The 18,689-nt window shown below is 43.5% G+C and overlaps 1 protein-coding gene across 1 annotated transcript; it reads right to left on the reverse strand.

Annotated features, from left to right (window-relative positions):
* Positions 1-891: 891 nt before the first annotated feature.
* LOC116677156 (collagen alpha-1(XXV) chain-like) lies at positions 892-17,814 on the reverse strand (the record flags this gene model as incomplete). The annotated part of the gene is made up of 8 exons (XM_032507831.1): positions 17,658-17,814; positions 16,953-17,069; positions 15,771-15,806; positions 10,251-10,277; positions 8,868-8,912; positions 4,036-4,080; positions 3,435-3,461; positions 892-936 (listed from the first exon to the last, which is right to left on the reverse strand). Coding segments are annotated over exons 1-8 (414 nt in total), but the record flags the coding sequence as incomplete, so codon positions are not given.
* Between the last annotated feature and the right edge of the window lie 875 nt (positions 17,815-18,689).

Here is an 18,689-nt window from a genome sequence, read left to right on the forward strand (position 1 = left end):
TCCTGCATCTGTTTCCCTCAAATGGTGTCTTTTTTGGCAGCCGTGTGCCTGTAAAGTGAGAAGTTATCAAAGTTGTTTTTTTCGCTGAACAGCCCTAATTGGCATGACATTTTGAGTGCCTGCTACTAGTCCGATGCTGAATATTTGGTTTTTATACCTAACTCGGTATTCTAGCAAAACCCAGCATCTCCAGCGTATTAAAGGGTAGTCTTGTGTGTGCCGTCTGTTCTTAGCGTGTGTTACAATCTTTTGGCAACTCTGAAACCATCTTTTCCCCAGAAGTGTGAGCAATTTTTGCACGGGCTGAATCCCATTTTCAAAGACTCGTCTATTCCAATCCACGATTGTTAAAACAAGTTTGAAGGGTAAAAGAGGCCCATTCTGTCGCGAGGGTCAGCCAACACAAATAAGGCTGCAACCTTTTTCATAAATGCTGCTTTAACTAAATAATAACAGCAAAAGCGAGCATAACAAGTGCTGGATGTGATGCATAGTTTGCCTCGAGCGTGATGTCAATTTACCAAAAACAAAAGTTTTTTTTCTCCCTGACAACAAAAACTTTTTGGACAGAAAGACGAATCTAGTACTTTAGCTCGGAACAGTCTTGACAAGCCGTCTCGATGATAAATGGTCCCAAATTAATGCAGGAGCCATCCGACCATAAAAATATAACTTTGCAATTAAGTCCACATTCAGCACGTAGGACGCACCGAGTGCCAGGATGATTGCAGTTGTGCAGCCTTGACTACAGCTGATGGCGCTTGACCTCCGATACTGCTCTCCACAGATCTCCTCTCGATGGCTGACATCAACTTTTTTTTTATGTTTTCCGGCCGAAGCCAGACTTTCTCTGTGCAAAGGCAACGTGGCATTTTATTTTTTACAACGTACCTTTTCTCCTATATCTCCTTTCGGTCCGTCTTCACCCATATCGCCCTGTTTGGATGTCACACAGAGATAATCATGTTCAGTATATTGATCGCAAATGAGGAAACTGAGAACCTAAAATCTAAATATGAAGATTTTTTTAGATTAAACATGACTGCCAAATTGTTAAAAACATGCATAACACACAGTAGACCTTTGACAATAGTTATTATGCGATTGACCGCCATATAAAAAAACATAATGGATGTTTGAAGAAAAAGACAAGGATATTGTAGCAAAAAAAGTACCATTCCTGCACAATGGCCATTCACTGAGTCATCACACATGGTTCAAATATGATTTCAGGTGACGTAATAATGGGGGGCGTGTGGAGGTCCCCGACTCCTGGCATCAACTGGGAAGAACTGCATTTCTAAACTCAAAGCTTTTCCATCTCAGCTGTAGGAAATAGATCAGATGTCAGGGCTGTTTTAAGCCAGGCGGGCAGCAACGAGGCACTATGGAGGGCAACGTTGGTTGGGTCCCGACTGAACCATCTCAACAAGGGAAACATGCTACAGGCATTCATCGTTCCTACACAATTAATCCTAAATGACTTTTCCTCTACACCTTGTAGACACCATGAGGATGACATCTGTGGTTATGATGTCTCAGCAGATAAAAACCCCTAAGGCCTATGTAAAAGAGACTTCAGATACAGTATTAGGGGACCACTAAGGTCTATATAAAAGAGACTTCAGATACAGTATTAGGGGACCACTAAGGTCTATATAAAAGAGACTTTAGATACAGTATTAGGGACCACTAAGGTCTATATAAAGAGACTTCAGATACAGTATTAGGGACCACTAAGGTCTATATAAAAGAGACTTCAGATACAGTATTAGGGACCACTAAGGTCTATATAAAAGAGACTTCAGATACAGTATTAGGGACCACTAAGGTCTATATAAAAGAGACTTCAGATACAGTATTAGGGACCACTAAGGTCTATATAAAAGAGACTTCAGATATAGTATTAGGGACCACTAAGGTCTATATAAAAGAGACTTCAGATACAGTATTAGGGGACCACTAAGGTCTATATAAAAGAGACTTTAGATACAGTATTAGGGACCACTAAGGTCTATATAAAGAGACTTCAGATACAGTATTAGGGACCACTAAGGTCTATATAAAAGAGACTTCAGATACAGTATTAGGGACCACTAAGGTCTATATAAAAGAGACTTCAGATACAGTATTAGGGGACCACTAAGGTCTATATAAAAAAAGCCACAGAGCACCAAGTCTTGGACCTTTAATGTTGATAGCAGCTATAAAATCAAGAGCAGTATAGCCTAATATGTTTCTGATTTAAAAGGTGAGAAAATCCAGAGATTTAAATAAAGAGCTGTGTCGTTGTGGAGGACGTCATCCTCATAATGAGCTTTGTGCTTCTCAAACAATCAGTTTTTATCTGTTAGACTGGAACTGCTTTCTTGAATTTGCCTTCTGGCTCTTTGGTGAGCAACCAACGCCAAAAACAACAGTTTAAGTTAACACATTTGGCTCCCTTCAAAATAAAAGCTCATAGTTCTTTGCAGTGCATTTCAGCGCTGTCTTTGGAAGTCTTGAGACTGACTTTCACTTATGACACAGCCACATGTTTTTTTTATGAAGTAAATGATAGCCTAATTGATTGTGAATCATACAATGACTAACAAGTCCAAGGATCTGACATTAAAGGTTAAGTCCTTGTGGAGAATATTAGCTTACTGCTACAAGCACTAGTCATCACTACATCAAGTGTTCTGTACTTGCAATGCATTATCATTTTCCATCTATGAATTTGCAATTTCTACTAGCACTGAGTCCGAAAATAACTTGCTTTTCTGAATTTCCTGGCAGTTTATGTTAACAGATATGGCTCCTCTCTAAATACAAACTTGGATGTGTTTTATATTTGGTTGCATCCTTTGACAAGAACAAGGGATGACGACATCCCGGCCTCCTTTCACCCGATTGACCTGAACTCACGCCAAAGCAATTTCCTCTAGATGCAGTTTCTATAACTGCACATGAGCTATTACTTGCATCCTTTCTCCCAGAAGACTCATGATGCTGTGAGCGGTGGTGCTAGGAGATGGGCTACAGCATCACTATTACAGGGCATCAGGTGGAAAATGACAGGGAATATGTCTCTGATTCGAAGAAAAACATTCGAAACAAGTGCCAGAAGGCCAGTTTTGTGGTCAATGAAGAACACTGAGTCATCACTGTGGACTCACACCGCCCACCACTGCAGACACGGGCACCATTAGAATTAGGGAATGGAGAGAATAAGGCTGCTTGTCTTCTACGGGGCCTTCAATTGGAGAAATTGGGTTGAAATTTGTGACTCACTGAATCACTGACTTACTGATGGCTACATCTCAGAAGGGAGTCACCTTTAAAAAAAAACAAGGTGGAGTTGGGGAGCAAAGGCAGAGTTCTGTTCTAGCACACGGTGGAACATCAAGACCGATGCTGACTATAACGTCTGGTGATCAGAATTAGCACTTTACCTTTTCACCTCGCTCTCCGGTTTCACCCTGTTGGGAAAGAAAACAGAGGAAATCTCAGGGGGGGGGTTGGGTCCAGCTGGGTCAGATAGTATCTCGGGTTAAAGTCATGTTAGATTATGGAAATGATCTTGTGTTATGCTGCTTTTTCCCCCCAGACAGACCCTCAACTATCAGCCTTTTAAAGTCTGTTAAAACTTGCACAGTCATTATGGAAGGTTGTCAATATTAAACAGGCCCTTAAAATGATTTTTCCCCAGAATTTCAATTAGGTAAACCTTATGACACCACTATTACATTTAATTAGACACATGGACTGCTATGGAGATAACATGTTCCCTGGCAAATAAGGCTCATGTAAACATGATATCCAACAAAGGAATGAAAAGTTATGTGTATGTAGTTTTCTATTAAAGAGAATGAAAAAAACAATACGTTTATAAAAAAAAAGCATGATATGAAAAAAAGGTATAACAAATGGCAAAAGTCTTGTGGATGGTGATAGTAAAGGATGAAAAATGATAAACTTTACAACAACAACAAAAATAAAATGGCCATGAATAAATGAAGAATTAAGAGCACACAGAATGTGTGTCCACCAGACCTTGGCTCCGGGGACACCGTCCAGTCCTGGGATGCCAACATCCCCCTATGGACAGCACAACACACACACAGTGGCTGTATTCAGTGTGCTGGTTCAGCAGGGTGAACTCTGGTGCAAAAAGCTTCACATTTCATCTGGAAGATAGAGATAACCTCCGACCTCAACCGAGGCTAAGCTCCTGTTGGACCTGGACAGGTGTTATGCATTTGCAGGATATAGGATGACGGAGCAGTAGATAAATATATAGGGATGGAACGGTACATGTATTCTTATTGAACCGAAATGGTACGGCGCGTCACGGTTCGGTGCGTGAATTTACACAGAGAATGCACCTTCTAAAGATAATTAACACTTTAAATTAATGAATGTAATGCGGAACTACTGTTAGCATGTTCCCTTGGATCAGGGAGGATCCGAAATCATGGTAGCAGCGGTCGCCATGGTCCCGCTACACGTTCTGCGGTGCCCAGCTACGTCCTGCTACGTCCTGCTACGTCCTGCTACGTCCTGCTACATCCTGCTACGTCCTGCTACGTCCTGCTACATCCTGCTACGTCCTGCTACGTCCTGCTACATCCTGCTACGTCCTGCTACGTCCTGCTACGTCCTGCTACGGCCTGCTACGTCCTGCTACGTCCTGCTACGTCCTGCTACGTCCTGTTACGTCCTGCTACATCCTGTTACGTCCTGCTGCGTCCTGCTACATCCTGCTACGTCCTGCTACGTCCTGCTACGTCCTGCTACGTCCTGCTACGGCCTTGTAATGCCGCACAGCGTCCTGCTATGCCATGAACTACTACAAAGAACTGCTACAAACTACAATTTTTTCTATTTTTGTTATTTCCACTCTTCATTCTAACCCCAACCGGCCCGTCAGACACCGCCTACCAATAGCCTGGGTCTGGGTCTGGGTCTGGGCCTGGGCCTGGGCCTGGGCCTGGGTCTGGGTCTGTCCGAGGTTTCTTCCTAAAAAGGAGTTTTTCCTCTCCACTGTGGCCCTGTTGCTTGCTCTGGAGGAAACTACTAGAACTGTTGGGTTCTTGTAAATTCTGGAGTGTGGTCTATCTGTAAAGGGTCTCGAGATAATTCTTGTTATGAACTGATACTATAAATAAAATTGAATTAAAATTGAATTGAATTGAATAGACACACAAGTTCTTCAGGGACACCTAATCTGTAGCCCCGCCTTGGCTCCGAGGCTCTTATTGGCGCGCCGTATGTAGCCTAGCTCCGCTTATGTATGCAGTTTTAGGGATTCAGAGATAGCAGCACTAGAGTATGGCGAGTTGTGGCGAAGAGTTAGAGGACCCCCGGCCTCTTTAATGGTGTTTTTCCACTGCGGGTATCTACTCGCCACTACTTGCCTTGATTGGTTTTCCATTATGAAAAAAAGTCCCTTTACCAGCTATGAAAACAAACTTGTCTTCAGGCAAAAGCCACATGCCGAGAATCGAAAACCAACACACCTTCCACGTTCTGTGTGCGGGTTGGTTAATCTGGAATGGAAAAGGAGGACGGGCAAAGTGGCAGACGCGAGTCGAGTAGGTATCATTTAAGGAAAAAAACGCCATGAGATCGCAAGTTTGGAAAAACTTTGGTTTCCCAGTCAGGTACAGTAGTACAGGAAAGAGTGGTGGATAAGACCGCCGTTGTAAATTGGTGTCATGTCCCCAACATCGCGGCTCCAAACCGCAACGTTACGTTACATGTCATTTAGCTGACGCTTTTATCCAAAGCGACTTAAAGTTGCTGATCAGCATATCAGCTGGGAGTTAGTGTCTTGCTCAGGGACACATTGGCTGATGCATTGCAGTGGGAATCGAACCCAGATCTTATCACCTCCCAGACGCCTTGTTTCTTCAGGCTAACTACATTAGCTTCAGCCAGGCAGGGAGGAGCTTTCTGGCCGGGGACGTCGTGATTTCGTTGCATTAATCAGGTGATTTAGCTCATCTCTGCAGAGAACGGAGATGCTGTATGTTCAGTTTGACAGCTGATTGTCTTCTTGTATTTACTAGTTCCAGATGGAGGCTGGGGATGATGTGGGATACTTATTGTTTACATCTTACACACTTCAAGCTGTTGCAGCTAGCTCAGGGGAGAGATGGACGACACTAGGCTGTAAGAGCCTGAGACAAACAATAAAAAAAAAAAAATCTTTATTTTGTTTCATTTCCCTCCATTGTACCAAACTTGTATCGAACCGTGATGTCTGAATTGACTTTTGCATTTCGTTTTACCACAGTGTGTTGCAAGGAGTTGACTCTGAATTGACATAGTACTGCAACTACGGATTTATGAAATGATTTAGTTCAAGTGTGAAACACTGAAACCGCAAGCTGTATCTGAAAGTGGAGAGGATGTACAGTGCAGGCTGATTGATAGCTTAATAATCTGCAGTTTGGTTCAGAACATGTAAAAAAGGAAGATAGCCAAGCCCATCTGCTGAATGCCAGTTCGGGTTTATTGGCGTCTGAATCGATGTCACTGAGAACCAAAACCAAAACCATTAACCTCCTGACCTTTGCAAACCTACCACATCATCAGCCTTTTAGAAGAGGATCAGCTATCCTCAACCAGAGGCAACTTTAACCAGAATACTCTTGATTGAGAATAAAGCAATCTACTCTTTAAAGTTAAAATACATGTCACTGAGTGCCCAATACTGGCCGTATTGTAGGGAAAATTACAGTGGGTTATTACATTGTGGTAACACACTTACTGGACTGTTCATTTTTCTTTGTCAGTTTGTTATTGTTTTACATTTTTCCCACAATTCTGTGTTTTCAAGAAGCATTTTGGAAATATCAGTGTGTGCGATCTGTGTCTAGGGTGTGGTCCCCTCAGCTACACACACCAGTGGTGAAACTCTTCACCAATGCTGGGATCATGTGTCATCTATCAGCCCACATGTGGGAGTCATTGACATGATGAGGATGATGATGGGGAGTCTGATTAAATACTCCTAAACTGGGGCTGATAAGTTTTGCATTAGTCCTTTTAGAGATGTCCATGTCGGATCCTGATGTCTGCCAGTCAACCTGCCCCTGATGGAGCAGAGCAGCCTGTCCTGCTTTAGACTTCAACTTTCTGCATGAGTGACTGTTACATACCATGACTGATTCTTTTTCATAAGTGCATTGCACAGCATTGGGGTTCTATTTCATGCTGGCAAACCCCACTCCTTACACAAGTGTGGAATTAGGCCTTCGGCTTTCGCTGTCTCCAGAGTCAGAATGGCTTCCACTCTGGACTCTATTACAGCCGTGCGTGCCTCTCCGCTCCTATCTTTATAAACGTATGCATGAGATTAGCAAGATGGCGCCTCGCGAATCACCTTCCGATTCATTCTCGTCACTCGTACGTCGTCTGTTCTGGAATAAATGTGCGTTCCCATTTTCCACCGTTGTGAAACACCTGCACTGTGTCGTCTTTATCCGGTTGGAGAATGAAATGAAGAAATGAGCTGAATCACGGTTGGACTGGAGGGGTGCAGCCGAGGGAATGTTTCCCAAATAGGATTGTGGTCGGAAATTGTCAGAATGCACGGCAGAACTTTTGGAATATGAACACATGGCCAAGTATGTCAAGTGTGTCTTTTAAAGATAAAATACTTTCAGGTGTGGATGGAACTTTTTTCATGTGAAGTATTAAGTGAGGGAAGGCTAAATTTAGACAGGCTGCCTAATTTAACTGAAACTATTTAGCATTAGGAATTTTGCTGCAAATTAAAAAAATATATCCATCTGAACAAGGCAGCTGACTGAGTCTTTTTAATAAAAAGTGAAATGACATCATGCTGCCCCCCTCAAATCCTCCTGTTTGATTCTAAAATTAAAGTATGAAGATTTTTCCCATTTCTTTCCGGAAAATTAATGTTACAACTGGAACAAATTCAATGATTGTTGGGGGGCAGGGTCAGTACCTCTAAATCTGAGGCCATGGTTCTCTCAGGAAACCAATTGTTGTATACTTTTTTTTTTTTTTACATATACAGTTACATTATACGTTAAGTGATTGTTGTACTTTGAGAGCAAATGCAAACCTGAGTCAAATTCCTTGTTAACACAAAGCTGGCCAATGAAGCCGATTCTGAATTCTGATTCTGAATGGAGTGCCTACTCCAGGTAGGGCATGAGTTCTTACCCCAAGTAAAGGCGTTCAAGGACCTTGGGGTCTTGATCTTGAGTGAGGAGACGATGGAGTGGAATCTGCGCTGCGGGGGCGGTATTACGTTCACTTTATCGCACTGGTGGACAAAAGAGCTGAGCCAGAAGGCAAAGATCTGGATCTAACGGTCAGTTTTTGTTCCTGGGTCCTGACCGAAAGAACGAGATCCAGGGTCCAAGCGAGGTGGCGGCGTCTCCTTTATAAGATCGGCTGAGAAGCTCAGGCATCAGTGAGGAGCTCGGAGTAAAGCCGCAAGAGCCAGTTAAGGGGGTTTTTGAGGGGTTCAGGCATCTGGTAAGGATGCTTCCTAGGGGCCTCCTAGGGAGGTGGTCCAGGCACGTCCAGCTGGGAGGAGGCCTCGGGGAAGACCCAGGACTAGGTGGAGAGATTACATCTCCAACCTGGCCTGGGAACGCCTCGGGATCCCCCAGTCGGAGCTGGTTGATGTGGCTCGGGAAAAGGGAAGTTTGGGGTCCCCTGCTGGAGCTGCTGCCCCGCGACGACGATGGACGGAGGGGTGGATTTTTATTGACGATTTTGCAGAATTTCCCATTTTTCTGGGTTTAAATACTAGTCTAAACAGCCACAAAGAAGGATACAGACATGTGTACCCCAATCTTCTACTGTACTGTTTTCATATCTCTTCACATGAGGGACCTCACCTTTCGTCCGTCGACACCTGGGTTGCCAGGAGGCCCGAGTGAACCCTGGGAAATAAACACAAAAGGCCCTTTATGTATTACATCACATTCAAATATTCATTTCCTTTTCAATTAATAACATGAGACAGTGCAGAGTTATGGTAACAAAATATGATAATGGTCTTTGTCTTTCTACTCAAGGCCTAAACCCTCTCCCAGTAAACCCAACACCCCAAAGAAGATAAAGTCACACACAACTACACAACATAACCATCAACACACACCAGATGCAAACACGGTGGATCAAAAGGAGACATGTACATTGTTCCACACACACCCAGTGTGTGCTGAAGTCACAGGCTAGAATAAATATTACATGTCATAGTTTATGGACGATACAGGCCGAGGGCAAGAATAACTTCATTGAGAAAGAGAAGAGAAAGTTAAAAACAATAAAAGGCTTTATATATATTGTAGCTCTTATATTTGCATGTGCCAATTTAACTTTAAAGATTTAGAGGTTGTACCAAAGTTTTATTGAACGTCCACTCTCTTGCATAGCGGTTTGCTTATGTTGGCTATTTATGCTTCTTTGTAATAAAAGTGATTTACTGTTACCACGGTGGCATTCATACACGTATCAAAGAGGAGTGAAACAATGGTGCATCGGACTTAGCGACTAATGAAAAAGAGGTTTTTAATCATTGGGATAATGAATGAGGATGGATCACATTTTGGTGTGAACAATGATAAAATATGTTTGGTTTAAAAATATGATTCACACTCTACTTGTTATCATGTGGTGACACGGAATCTCTCAGCGAGGGTGATGAAACCGGACCAGCTGTTGAGTAAACACAGCCCCGCACCAGCAGCAGATCTAATTGAGTAACTTCTGGGTCTGGCTTATGAGTCATTAACGCGCCGCTGTGTCATCGTTGACCCCCCCCCCCCCTCCGCCGACGGGAGGCCGTGCCGACGGATGACAGCGCAGACAGGAAGCGTCTGATTGGGTTACGCTGAACAAACACGGGCAGCTACCTGACGCTGGACACGGCTCACATCTGTTCCCCACATCAGCCCCGCCAGGGACCCGGGGCCTGTTTCTGACACCGAGCTCCAGGTTCTCTGTTCTCTGTCTCTCGTCTTCGTCGTTAACCTTAACCCCTGTTTGTCTGTTACTCGCCCCAACTGTGGCCCCGCATCACTAATCTCCGAGTAAACATAGTCAACACCCAACAGCCATTTGTGCAACTTGCTATCAAATCCAAAACATCATTCTACTGCTAGAATTTCTTTTTTTCCAGTGTGTCTTCCTAATGTCATTCAGATAATCTCATTTTATTTAAATCTAAAGAAAAGTAAGACATGTCTATTGAAGAGGAAGTGATTCTCTGGACGTACCTTGTGCCCCTGTGGCCCCTCAGGTCCCTATAAATGAAAAGAGAGTTGGTGAGTGGATGGGAAACGGAACATGAAACAGTCCATGTCAGATTAAATAATATGATTTCCACGGCCAAAATGGTCCCAGCAGAGAGACTGCCAAGGCTCCTGGTGGATTTCTAACAGTGAGCACACACCCTGGAGGCAGAACTGAATCACAATCAGTCCCTTGTTGGATTCTTCCACAAAGACTGAAACTCACTATGTGCCTCCTTTTCTTATTGAGCTTCGCCATAAAAATGAATATCTAAGTAAGCCATCAGTGAAACCATGAATAACAAAATCTTTTATTAACTTTTATATTGATTTCTTTCTTAATTCCTTCTAGCACTGGAAAAACATGTTTGGCTGTTCGCATTGGCAATAGTTGGAAAGCTTTACAAAGGGGGATGACAAGGCACCACATCTCCAACTGAGATAGGCTGTATACCACAGTGGAAGTGGTAGCCATGTTGGACCATCAACCCCCCACCCCCCCCCCCCCAGAACCTACCTGCAGGACTGTTTTATCAAAACTACAATGAGAAACCAAACTGAAAGTTAGTTTCTTCCATGCTGGCTTTACCGGACTCTGAACCTGCAGCACCCACAGCACTTCATCAACACCTCGGCTGGATTGACACCTCACGTTGGCCAACGTTTCCCCCCCCCCACTGTCGGCTCGGGGTTTACAGCAAATTGGGCTATTTTGGCACATCGCTCTCAGTAAAGTCGATGCCAGGCAGACCTTGCACCCCGCAAGCTTTCTACAACAACAGCGTTCCTCGCTTGTTTCATGTCGATGCAGTATCATTGGCAAAACCTAAGATCTGGTCCCCTGATGAGTGTGAAAGGTTTGTGTGCCTGTGTTGGAAAGTGGCCAACGAGGACACAATCAGGTCGAAGAAGTGCAAATTTCCGTGTGGTGGGGGCCAACTTGTGCACCAACTTATGCTTGGCTTTGCTAAAAGGACCATAACGACCACCGTATCCAATTCCTTATATTTCTTTATTTCTTGTATTTCTACTCTATTTATAATATTTGTGCAACTACAACACAGAGTTTCCCTTCGGGGATCAATAAAGTATTTCTGATTCTGATTCTGATAACGGCAAATCCTCATGTTTGATCTTTCCATTTCTTGTTTGCAAAGGTCGATCACCAAGTCACCGAAGCTAAAAACTCCCCCCATTCTGAATTTCCTTGAAATCGCTGCACAAACAAGTTCTCAAATTTACACTAAAGGGCCCACACAGTTGCAGCTCATTTATAGTGCATTCCATGTGCACTTATAACAAAAACCTCAATGAACGACTTTCAGTATTCCAGCCGACCAAGAACAAGGTTTTCCTTCCACTTGCCTTTAAAAGCCTTTGTTGGCTATCCTCACCAGGGTTTGGTAAACATCTTCATGACTCACTAGGTATGTGAGAGCATGTGCCACTCGCCTGAGTGCTAATTAGCTTGGCTACATCTGAGAGCACTCAGGAGCTACTGACTGAAAAGAAGATTCAAGTCAAGGGCTCTAAAGAAGTCTTGGTCCCGGCTCCTTTGTTCTCACGTTGGGCTGTGTTATTGCTAGAAACTTAAAATGGAAAATAATAAAAAAAACATCTCCCATTAAAAAGGATATGTTTTCAACTGACATTAATCATCCGCATATCGCACCTTAGCGGCCTCATTTACATTCCCAACAAAAAAGAATCCGCGAATGTGCAAAATCAACAGGGCGCCTACTGAAGTCCGGCATCCGAGAGCTTTCATTCAAGACTCAGAAACGACAAACAGTGAAGTAATTGCAAGGTCAAGTCCCACACTCCGTCTGCCGTCAGCAACTTGAAGGACTTCCACAGCTAAGCTAAGCGTTCACGGGAGAAATATTTCGGTTGTTCAAAAGCACGGAGAAGCTTCACGTTTGGAGGCCAGGGTGAGAGCTTCTGTTCAAAGCCTCTGTTCCACTCAGAGGATCTTGGAAAACGCTTGCAACGTAATGCTGAGATTTACATTTTTTGACAACCCTACTTATTGTCTTACGTTTGACCGACGTAGCTCGAGGTTAGCAACACACTGTGCTCACCACCATCCCCGCAGATGTGGACATGTGTGCTTCATTAAAACACGGTCTAGCTTTGATTACCTTTCAAATTACACTTGTTTTACTGCTACAACTACTAGCAACAAAACAGCAGCTAGCAAGAATATGGCCCATCTAGACCACCCAATCAAACCAGCTGAGGGGGGGTCTATTATATCCCCAGTATTATGCTAAGCTATAGGCAGTGTTGTAGCTACCATTGAGGTCTCTGAGTCATGTCCGTGGTAATATGTCTGGGGCTCTGATGGGTTAAATAATGAGGTATAATTACACATATTACAAAATATGAGTTTTTTGAAAGACAATTCTGATATATTTTATGCTAAATACTAAAAATAAGGTAGAAAACTACATGAATATTCCAGTATTTTGCAGATTTAATGTGACAATTGCATACACGGCACTGCGGAGAAGGCTTTGAAACAATGTGTACCAAACCATAGGGAGAGTTCTCCTAGGGGAATTATAATTAAATTGTATTGAAATATTTTGTCAGGGACCACGTACAAGAACTGTCATTCTCAATAACGAGTATTTTCATTATTGATTAATGCTCTTCATTATTTTCTCCATGGGTTGGGTCTAATAAAATGTCCTTTGATCCAAAACCCACAGATTAAAGAGGAGAGGCTGCTGAAAATGACACCGGAAAATACACGGAGGTTTTGGTAGGAAAAAGATTTGGTATGCAATCTAAAACAATAAGACCCAGGTTTTAAATTGAAAAAGAATTGTCCCTTTAAGAACAAACAGACTTGTTCCACTGAAAAAAAAGCCTGATGAATATTGATTTCAACATTTGATACAACGTTGTTTGAATCCATATCTTTGCTCCTCATGTTTGTCTAGCCAAAAATATTATAGGTATGTCCTTGTTGTACAGGTATGCATTCAAATGCATAAGGTGGGTCACTGGTGCATTATGGGTATTTATGGAATGAAAAGGATGTAAAAGGGGGGGGCAGCTGCTGCGGCAAAATAGAAATAACCCTCCAAAGCATACACACCACATATAATACACCACTGGTTTTCTGTAATTCTTATTTTTTAAGAAAAATCGAGTCAAATGAAAACTGTGTGCAAGGCTACAAGCCACCTTTAGAGAGCAGAAGACCCCTTAATTTACACTGAGGGTTTTGAACTGAGTCCTGAAAATATTTCTACTTCTTCTCCCCACCTCCCCCCTTTCTCCTCGTTGCTCCACAAGAGCTTAATCCTTCTAACCAGTACCATGTGTCCTGGAAGGCTGCTGGAAAACTCTGGAATCTGCTTTTGCCTCTTTAACAATAGCATATACATCAAAAAACGCAGAGCTGTGTGACGTGGGAGAGAGCTCCTAGAGCTCAGTAAAAGAAGCCGAGTTAAGGGCCGACCTCAAAATCCTCACCCTGAGTTGAGTGACTTGCGCCGATCAAAGATGACCCTTTTCAGTCGGTCTAGTTGCTCATGCACATCTAATTCATATTTTCAAAAGCCACTCGAAGGTGTGGGCAGGTGATTTGAGTCTGGAAGGAGAATCTGTTTTTATTCCATCTCCAGAAAATGATAATTTACAGAAACTTGGTCTCTCTAATCCATGGGTCTCAAACTCGCGGCCCGGGGGCCAATTGCGGCCCGCGGGATGATATTTTGTGGCCCCCTACTTGACATCAAAGTTAAGTGTTAGTGCGGCCCGCGCGTTCTGAAACTTTTTCTCATTGCGCTTGTCACTTATGGGCTACCGTAGTAGTCTCCTGACAGCGGCGTAACCGTTGTCAAGCTAGCTAAGTACTCTTTGCGGCAAATGTCTGAGGTTTGACATTGTGATGTCTGTTGTTGTGAAATTCACCAACCATATCAGATCTAGGGGCTTAAAGCACCAGCAGTTCCGCGCCCTGTTTGGAGGAAATAGAGGGTTTTTTTTTAATACTTGATGCGGCCCAGCCAAACCCAGACTCTACTTCCAGCGGCCCCCAAGTAAGTTGAGTTTGAGACCCCTGCTCTAATCCATGTTCTTATCTTTGCTTCCCCCCCAACCAAAGGGTAGCAAACAGAAGCTCTGAAACTCCCGTGTCACATCACTTCTTTCTACAACCTCCAAAAGATTGATTTCCAAATGATGACATTAGTCCTTGTTAAAAGTACATTAGTGTCATGCTGTGTGTATACTTGTGTAAAAGTATGCCTTATTTCATGAATTACAGTAAGCAGCGCTTATTTGTTTTATTCCAGTCTCTGTGCGAGGCCTCTGAGCTCATTTCGAATGGGATTCACCATTCACCTTTAGGAGAACTACTCCCGCGGTTGTGTAAGCACTGGAGACTTATGGGAGCACACCTGGGAGCACACCTGGGACCACTGGGAAATCTACGGGACATTTTACATTCATGATACTCTGGATTTCCAAACACAACCGTGCTGCTTACCCAGCTATGAGCACAAGAGGGGATGATGGGTAATTAAAGCCAACAGAAGATAAAACATTTAGCAACATAAAAGCAGAAGAGGGCAGAGGAGAAAGAGCGTGTTAAATGACCTAAAGATGATCAGTAATTTTAGCTTTAAACTCCTCTTCTCTAGTTAATGCATCCCTATAGACATTATTATCATTAAGCCTCGCCTTCCTTTATTTTTTTTCTGTCCATTTCTTTCCAATCCACCAAATTCTTCCACGCCATGGGACAGGGTCCGAGACGGAGTCCGAGATGAAAGCGCCTGATAGCACCTCCTCCGTCAGCTCCACTTACTCTCCCCTGCACCCGTGAAAACTGACATCACCAAGTGTTTATGCACGTCACGTTTTCCATCTTTTTTCCTCTGGAATTTGGCTTGACCTATTCAAGGTAGCTTTTATGAGGAAACCTTAATCAAATGCTTTATTTGCTGTACACCACAAGTGGTATCCAGTTGCTGTTAACTGGAACAACGTGTCCCTACTGTATGAGGTGTTTTGTGAGAGAAAACAAACATTTTTGCAGGGCATCATAAAATGTGTCATTGATATTCAGCATATTACCCATAAACCACCTTACCAATATCTCGTAAATCAAATGCACATTTAAAAAAAAAAGGCTCCTACGTGACCGATTTGTTAGTTAAAACAATCAAATACTGTTGTTAGCAACATAAAAATGTCCAAAAAGAGATTATTTAGCTAGTTATTAAACAAAAGCCCTTTTGGAAAGCTTTGGTATCTCTGAATACTTGAGGATATTTATAATGAAAAAAAAGTCAAAGCAGTACCATTCTTACGTCTGTATAGTACATATGAAGCTTCCTCCAACAGGCTGTAAGCTTAGCTTAGCTTAGCATTAGGACCGGGAACACAGGGAAACACCTCTAAAGCTCACTAATTAACATGTCCTATCTCATTTGTTGAATCAGGACAAAAACCGAAGCTACACAGAAAGGAGAAGTTGGTGCTCACCATGATTCCTGGTTCTCCAGGCTGCCCTGGATCCCCCTACATAAACACAAAACAGCCAGTTAATGGAAGAGCAGTGGGCCAAGTCTTCTGTGAAAAGTTACCGACGCATGGAGTTTTCAAATGACGGTAAACAGCAATCGGAGTAAACAAGTCAAATATTATGGGGAAAGAATACATTTTCCACATTATGGGTGCTTGAGTGTTTGAACAGCTGCTGTGGCGCACAGGGGCCAGGTCGCCAACTAGAGCTCGGCATTGTTCTGCTCATGTGCGAAGTTGGCCGGGAGGCGTGTCATCACGCTGTGGCACCTGTACCCCTCACGGTCTCCTTCCAACAACGCTGGTCTGGGCTCTGCTCTGGGGTTTGGACCTGGCTCTCGCATGTTCCTGCAGTTCTCGAGGTAGAACAGAGCCATGGCCAGATAGCTATGCCAAAACCAAACTCCAATGTTATTTCACTTTTTGCCTCTTTGTGACAATTACAGAGCCATGTTTGCCACCTTCCGTGTGAGGGACTTACGACAGGAGCAATAAATCCCAGGAGAAAAGATAAGTTTTCTTGGAAAGAAGCAGATAAACAACACTAATATTTTTGCACTCCCTACTGCGAGCTCCGCCAAGACAATAAAGATCAGCTCGAGCCCTCGGAAGGTTTTATGGCTCAACATAATTGACAGGCCTTTTGCTGTTTCTTCTTTCTCTCGCAGGCAGAGTTCGCATAAATTAGTGGGATGCGAGTGACAGGCTTAAAGACGTGGAAAATGTTACGTTACAATGAAAAACAACCAAAACAAATGTAAATCCACTGAGGCGTTCTCTTGGGATCATATTCATGTTCAGCTGAAGACATTAGGGAATGAACACTAGTTTGTCTTGGCTTCATTTTATTTGTGATCCCATAGTTTTTATTATCTTTATATATTTAAGAAACACAACCACAAACAACACACGAGACGGAGAACGCGTCCGTCTTGTCTTCATTAGAAGTGTTTTCATTGGGGCAAACTCTCACAAGCACTGGGTCAAAGTCCAACTGAGTATTAGTACATAAAGAGCTGACTTGTTTTACCATTAGTGGAAAAAATACAGTATTTGTTAAAGGGAAAATACACCAAGTTTTACGGATTGTTTTGTTCAGTTGAATCAAACTTCTTCAGATGTCAGGTGAAAATCAATACTCACTGCTAGACCAGGTACACCTCTGGGCCCATCTTTCCCTGTGTCCCCTGGAGGCCCCCTTGGCCCAGGAGGGCCCGGTGGCCCCGGAGGCCCAGGGGGTCCGGCTTGCCCTTGATCTCCCTGTGTGTGGCAAAATAACACATTTAGATGTCAGTACCGTGGGACTGTTGGATCCACTGAGACTGGAGCCACTTCAGTTAAATGATGATGAAGAGAGTAGGGGATTGATCTCGTGGGTGGCTGTGGGCGGCCTCCATTCCTAACATGGAGAACAGTTTGCATTATGGATAAAACTAGCAGACACGATGGAGCTGAAATATATCTGATTCATAGCTGAAACAATAATCCCCTTAAATGCATGCATTCGTTAATGGACTTAATGAGTTGAATAGGGGTGTGCATTAGGCACAGACTGAAAAAAGTAGTAGAGCTACAACTATCAGGACTAAAATAAACTGAAAATGTGTGGTCCATTATTATGCTTCATTAGAAGAAAATGAGCATCTAACTTGCAAGGAAAGTCTTTTTAGTAGTGCCAGGACAGCAATCCATGTTACCTTAATACAACCTTGTTTTCAATTTCCCTTTAAAATAACAGAAGGAGTATAAGAGTACTAAGTAATGACTGAAGGTTTGCATGCAGACCAGGGAGAAGTTATACAGTGAAACTTGGCAGGACAGAGACACCAGTGAGGACACAGCCACTACCTTAATGAGCCGCCGCTTTATGAGCTGCTGGTCAGCAGAAAGAAAGCCATGATTGATCTTAGGGAAGACCATCTGAGCAGGTGTGTGAAGTCAAGAAGTCGTAGGTCAGAGGTGAGAGAAGGTTGAAGAAGGATGAGGTCCCAGAAGGAGGAGAAGGAGGAGGAGGAGGAGGAGGAGGAGGAGGAGGAGGAAAGCAAATGCAAAAAGAAACAGATTTTGTTAGAAAGGCTTGTGTTCATGAACCGCAGTCCAGCGCCTTCACAGATGGGGGGAGAAATCCACACTTTTCCAGCACCGAGGTGGTTTGTTTAGGAAGTCTGGAAGTTCCAGGACCCATAATTACCACCTCAGGGGTGCGAGGGCGCCACAGCGGGCTCACAGTCCCCGGAAAAATGGGAACTTCTCTTCCTCTGTCAAAGCGCTGTCATCATCTTCATTGCGCCTGCCGCTAAGTCCGACCCCGGTAGCTGCACACAATGAGTGGTCAACCTTCTGAGTTGAGGTTGATTTTCTGACCTTCCTTTCGATGCGTAGTGTCCATTGCTATTAAGTGGCTTAATCCATCACTGAACCAATCCCGAATCCCAAAGGCCAAATTGGTGGATTGAAGGATTTGTGGTGAACCATGGGCATGAGCTTTTAAAAAAAACATTTTGCCACTTTGGTTCCACATTGAGGATTCCTTCCATTTATTTTAGCATCAATGGACACGAGCCAGACCATGTCTTCTTGTTCCAGTCATTTACATGTTACTGGGTTGTAAAAGGCCACCTTTGCTTTCAATGGGGAAGCTGGCATGTAGCGTGGAACAGAGTTAAAGCCTGGTAGCGACAGTAAAGGAAGAGGAGAACCATTGACTGGCTGGGATTAATTAAATGTTTTTTTGTTTTTTTTGAGGAAAAAGCAGCCGACAAGTGATTCATTTACTCCCAGTGTGTGCCGCGAGAGGGTCGGGCTGAGCAGCTAGGCGGCACCACCACCACCGACAAACCTTGACAGTCAGGATCTGATTGCTGTGCAAAGCAGCCAGCG

The sequence above is a fragment of the Etheostoma spectabile genome, unplaced genomic scaffold, assembly GCF_008692095.1.
Source record: "Etheostoma spectabile isolate EspeVRDwgs_2016 unplaced genomic scaffold, UIUC_Espe_1.0 scaffold00004478, whole genome shotgun sequence".
NCBI classification, from domain to species: Eukaryota; Metazoa; Chordata; class Actinopteri; order Perciformes; family Percidae; genus Etheostoma; species Etheostoma spectabile.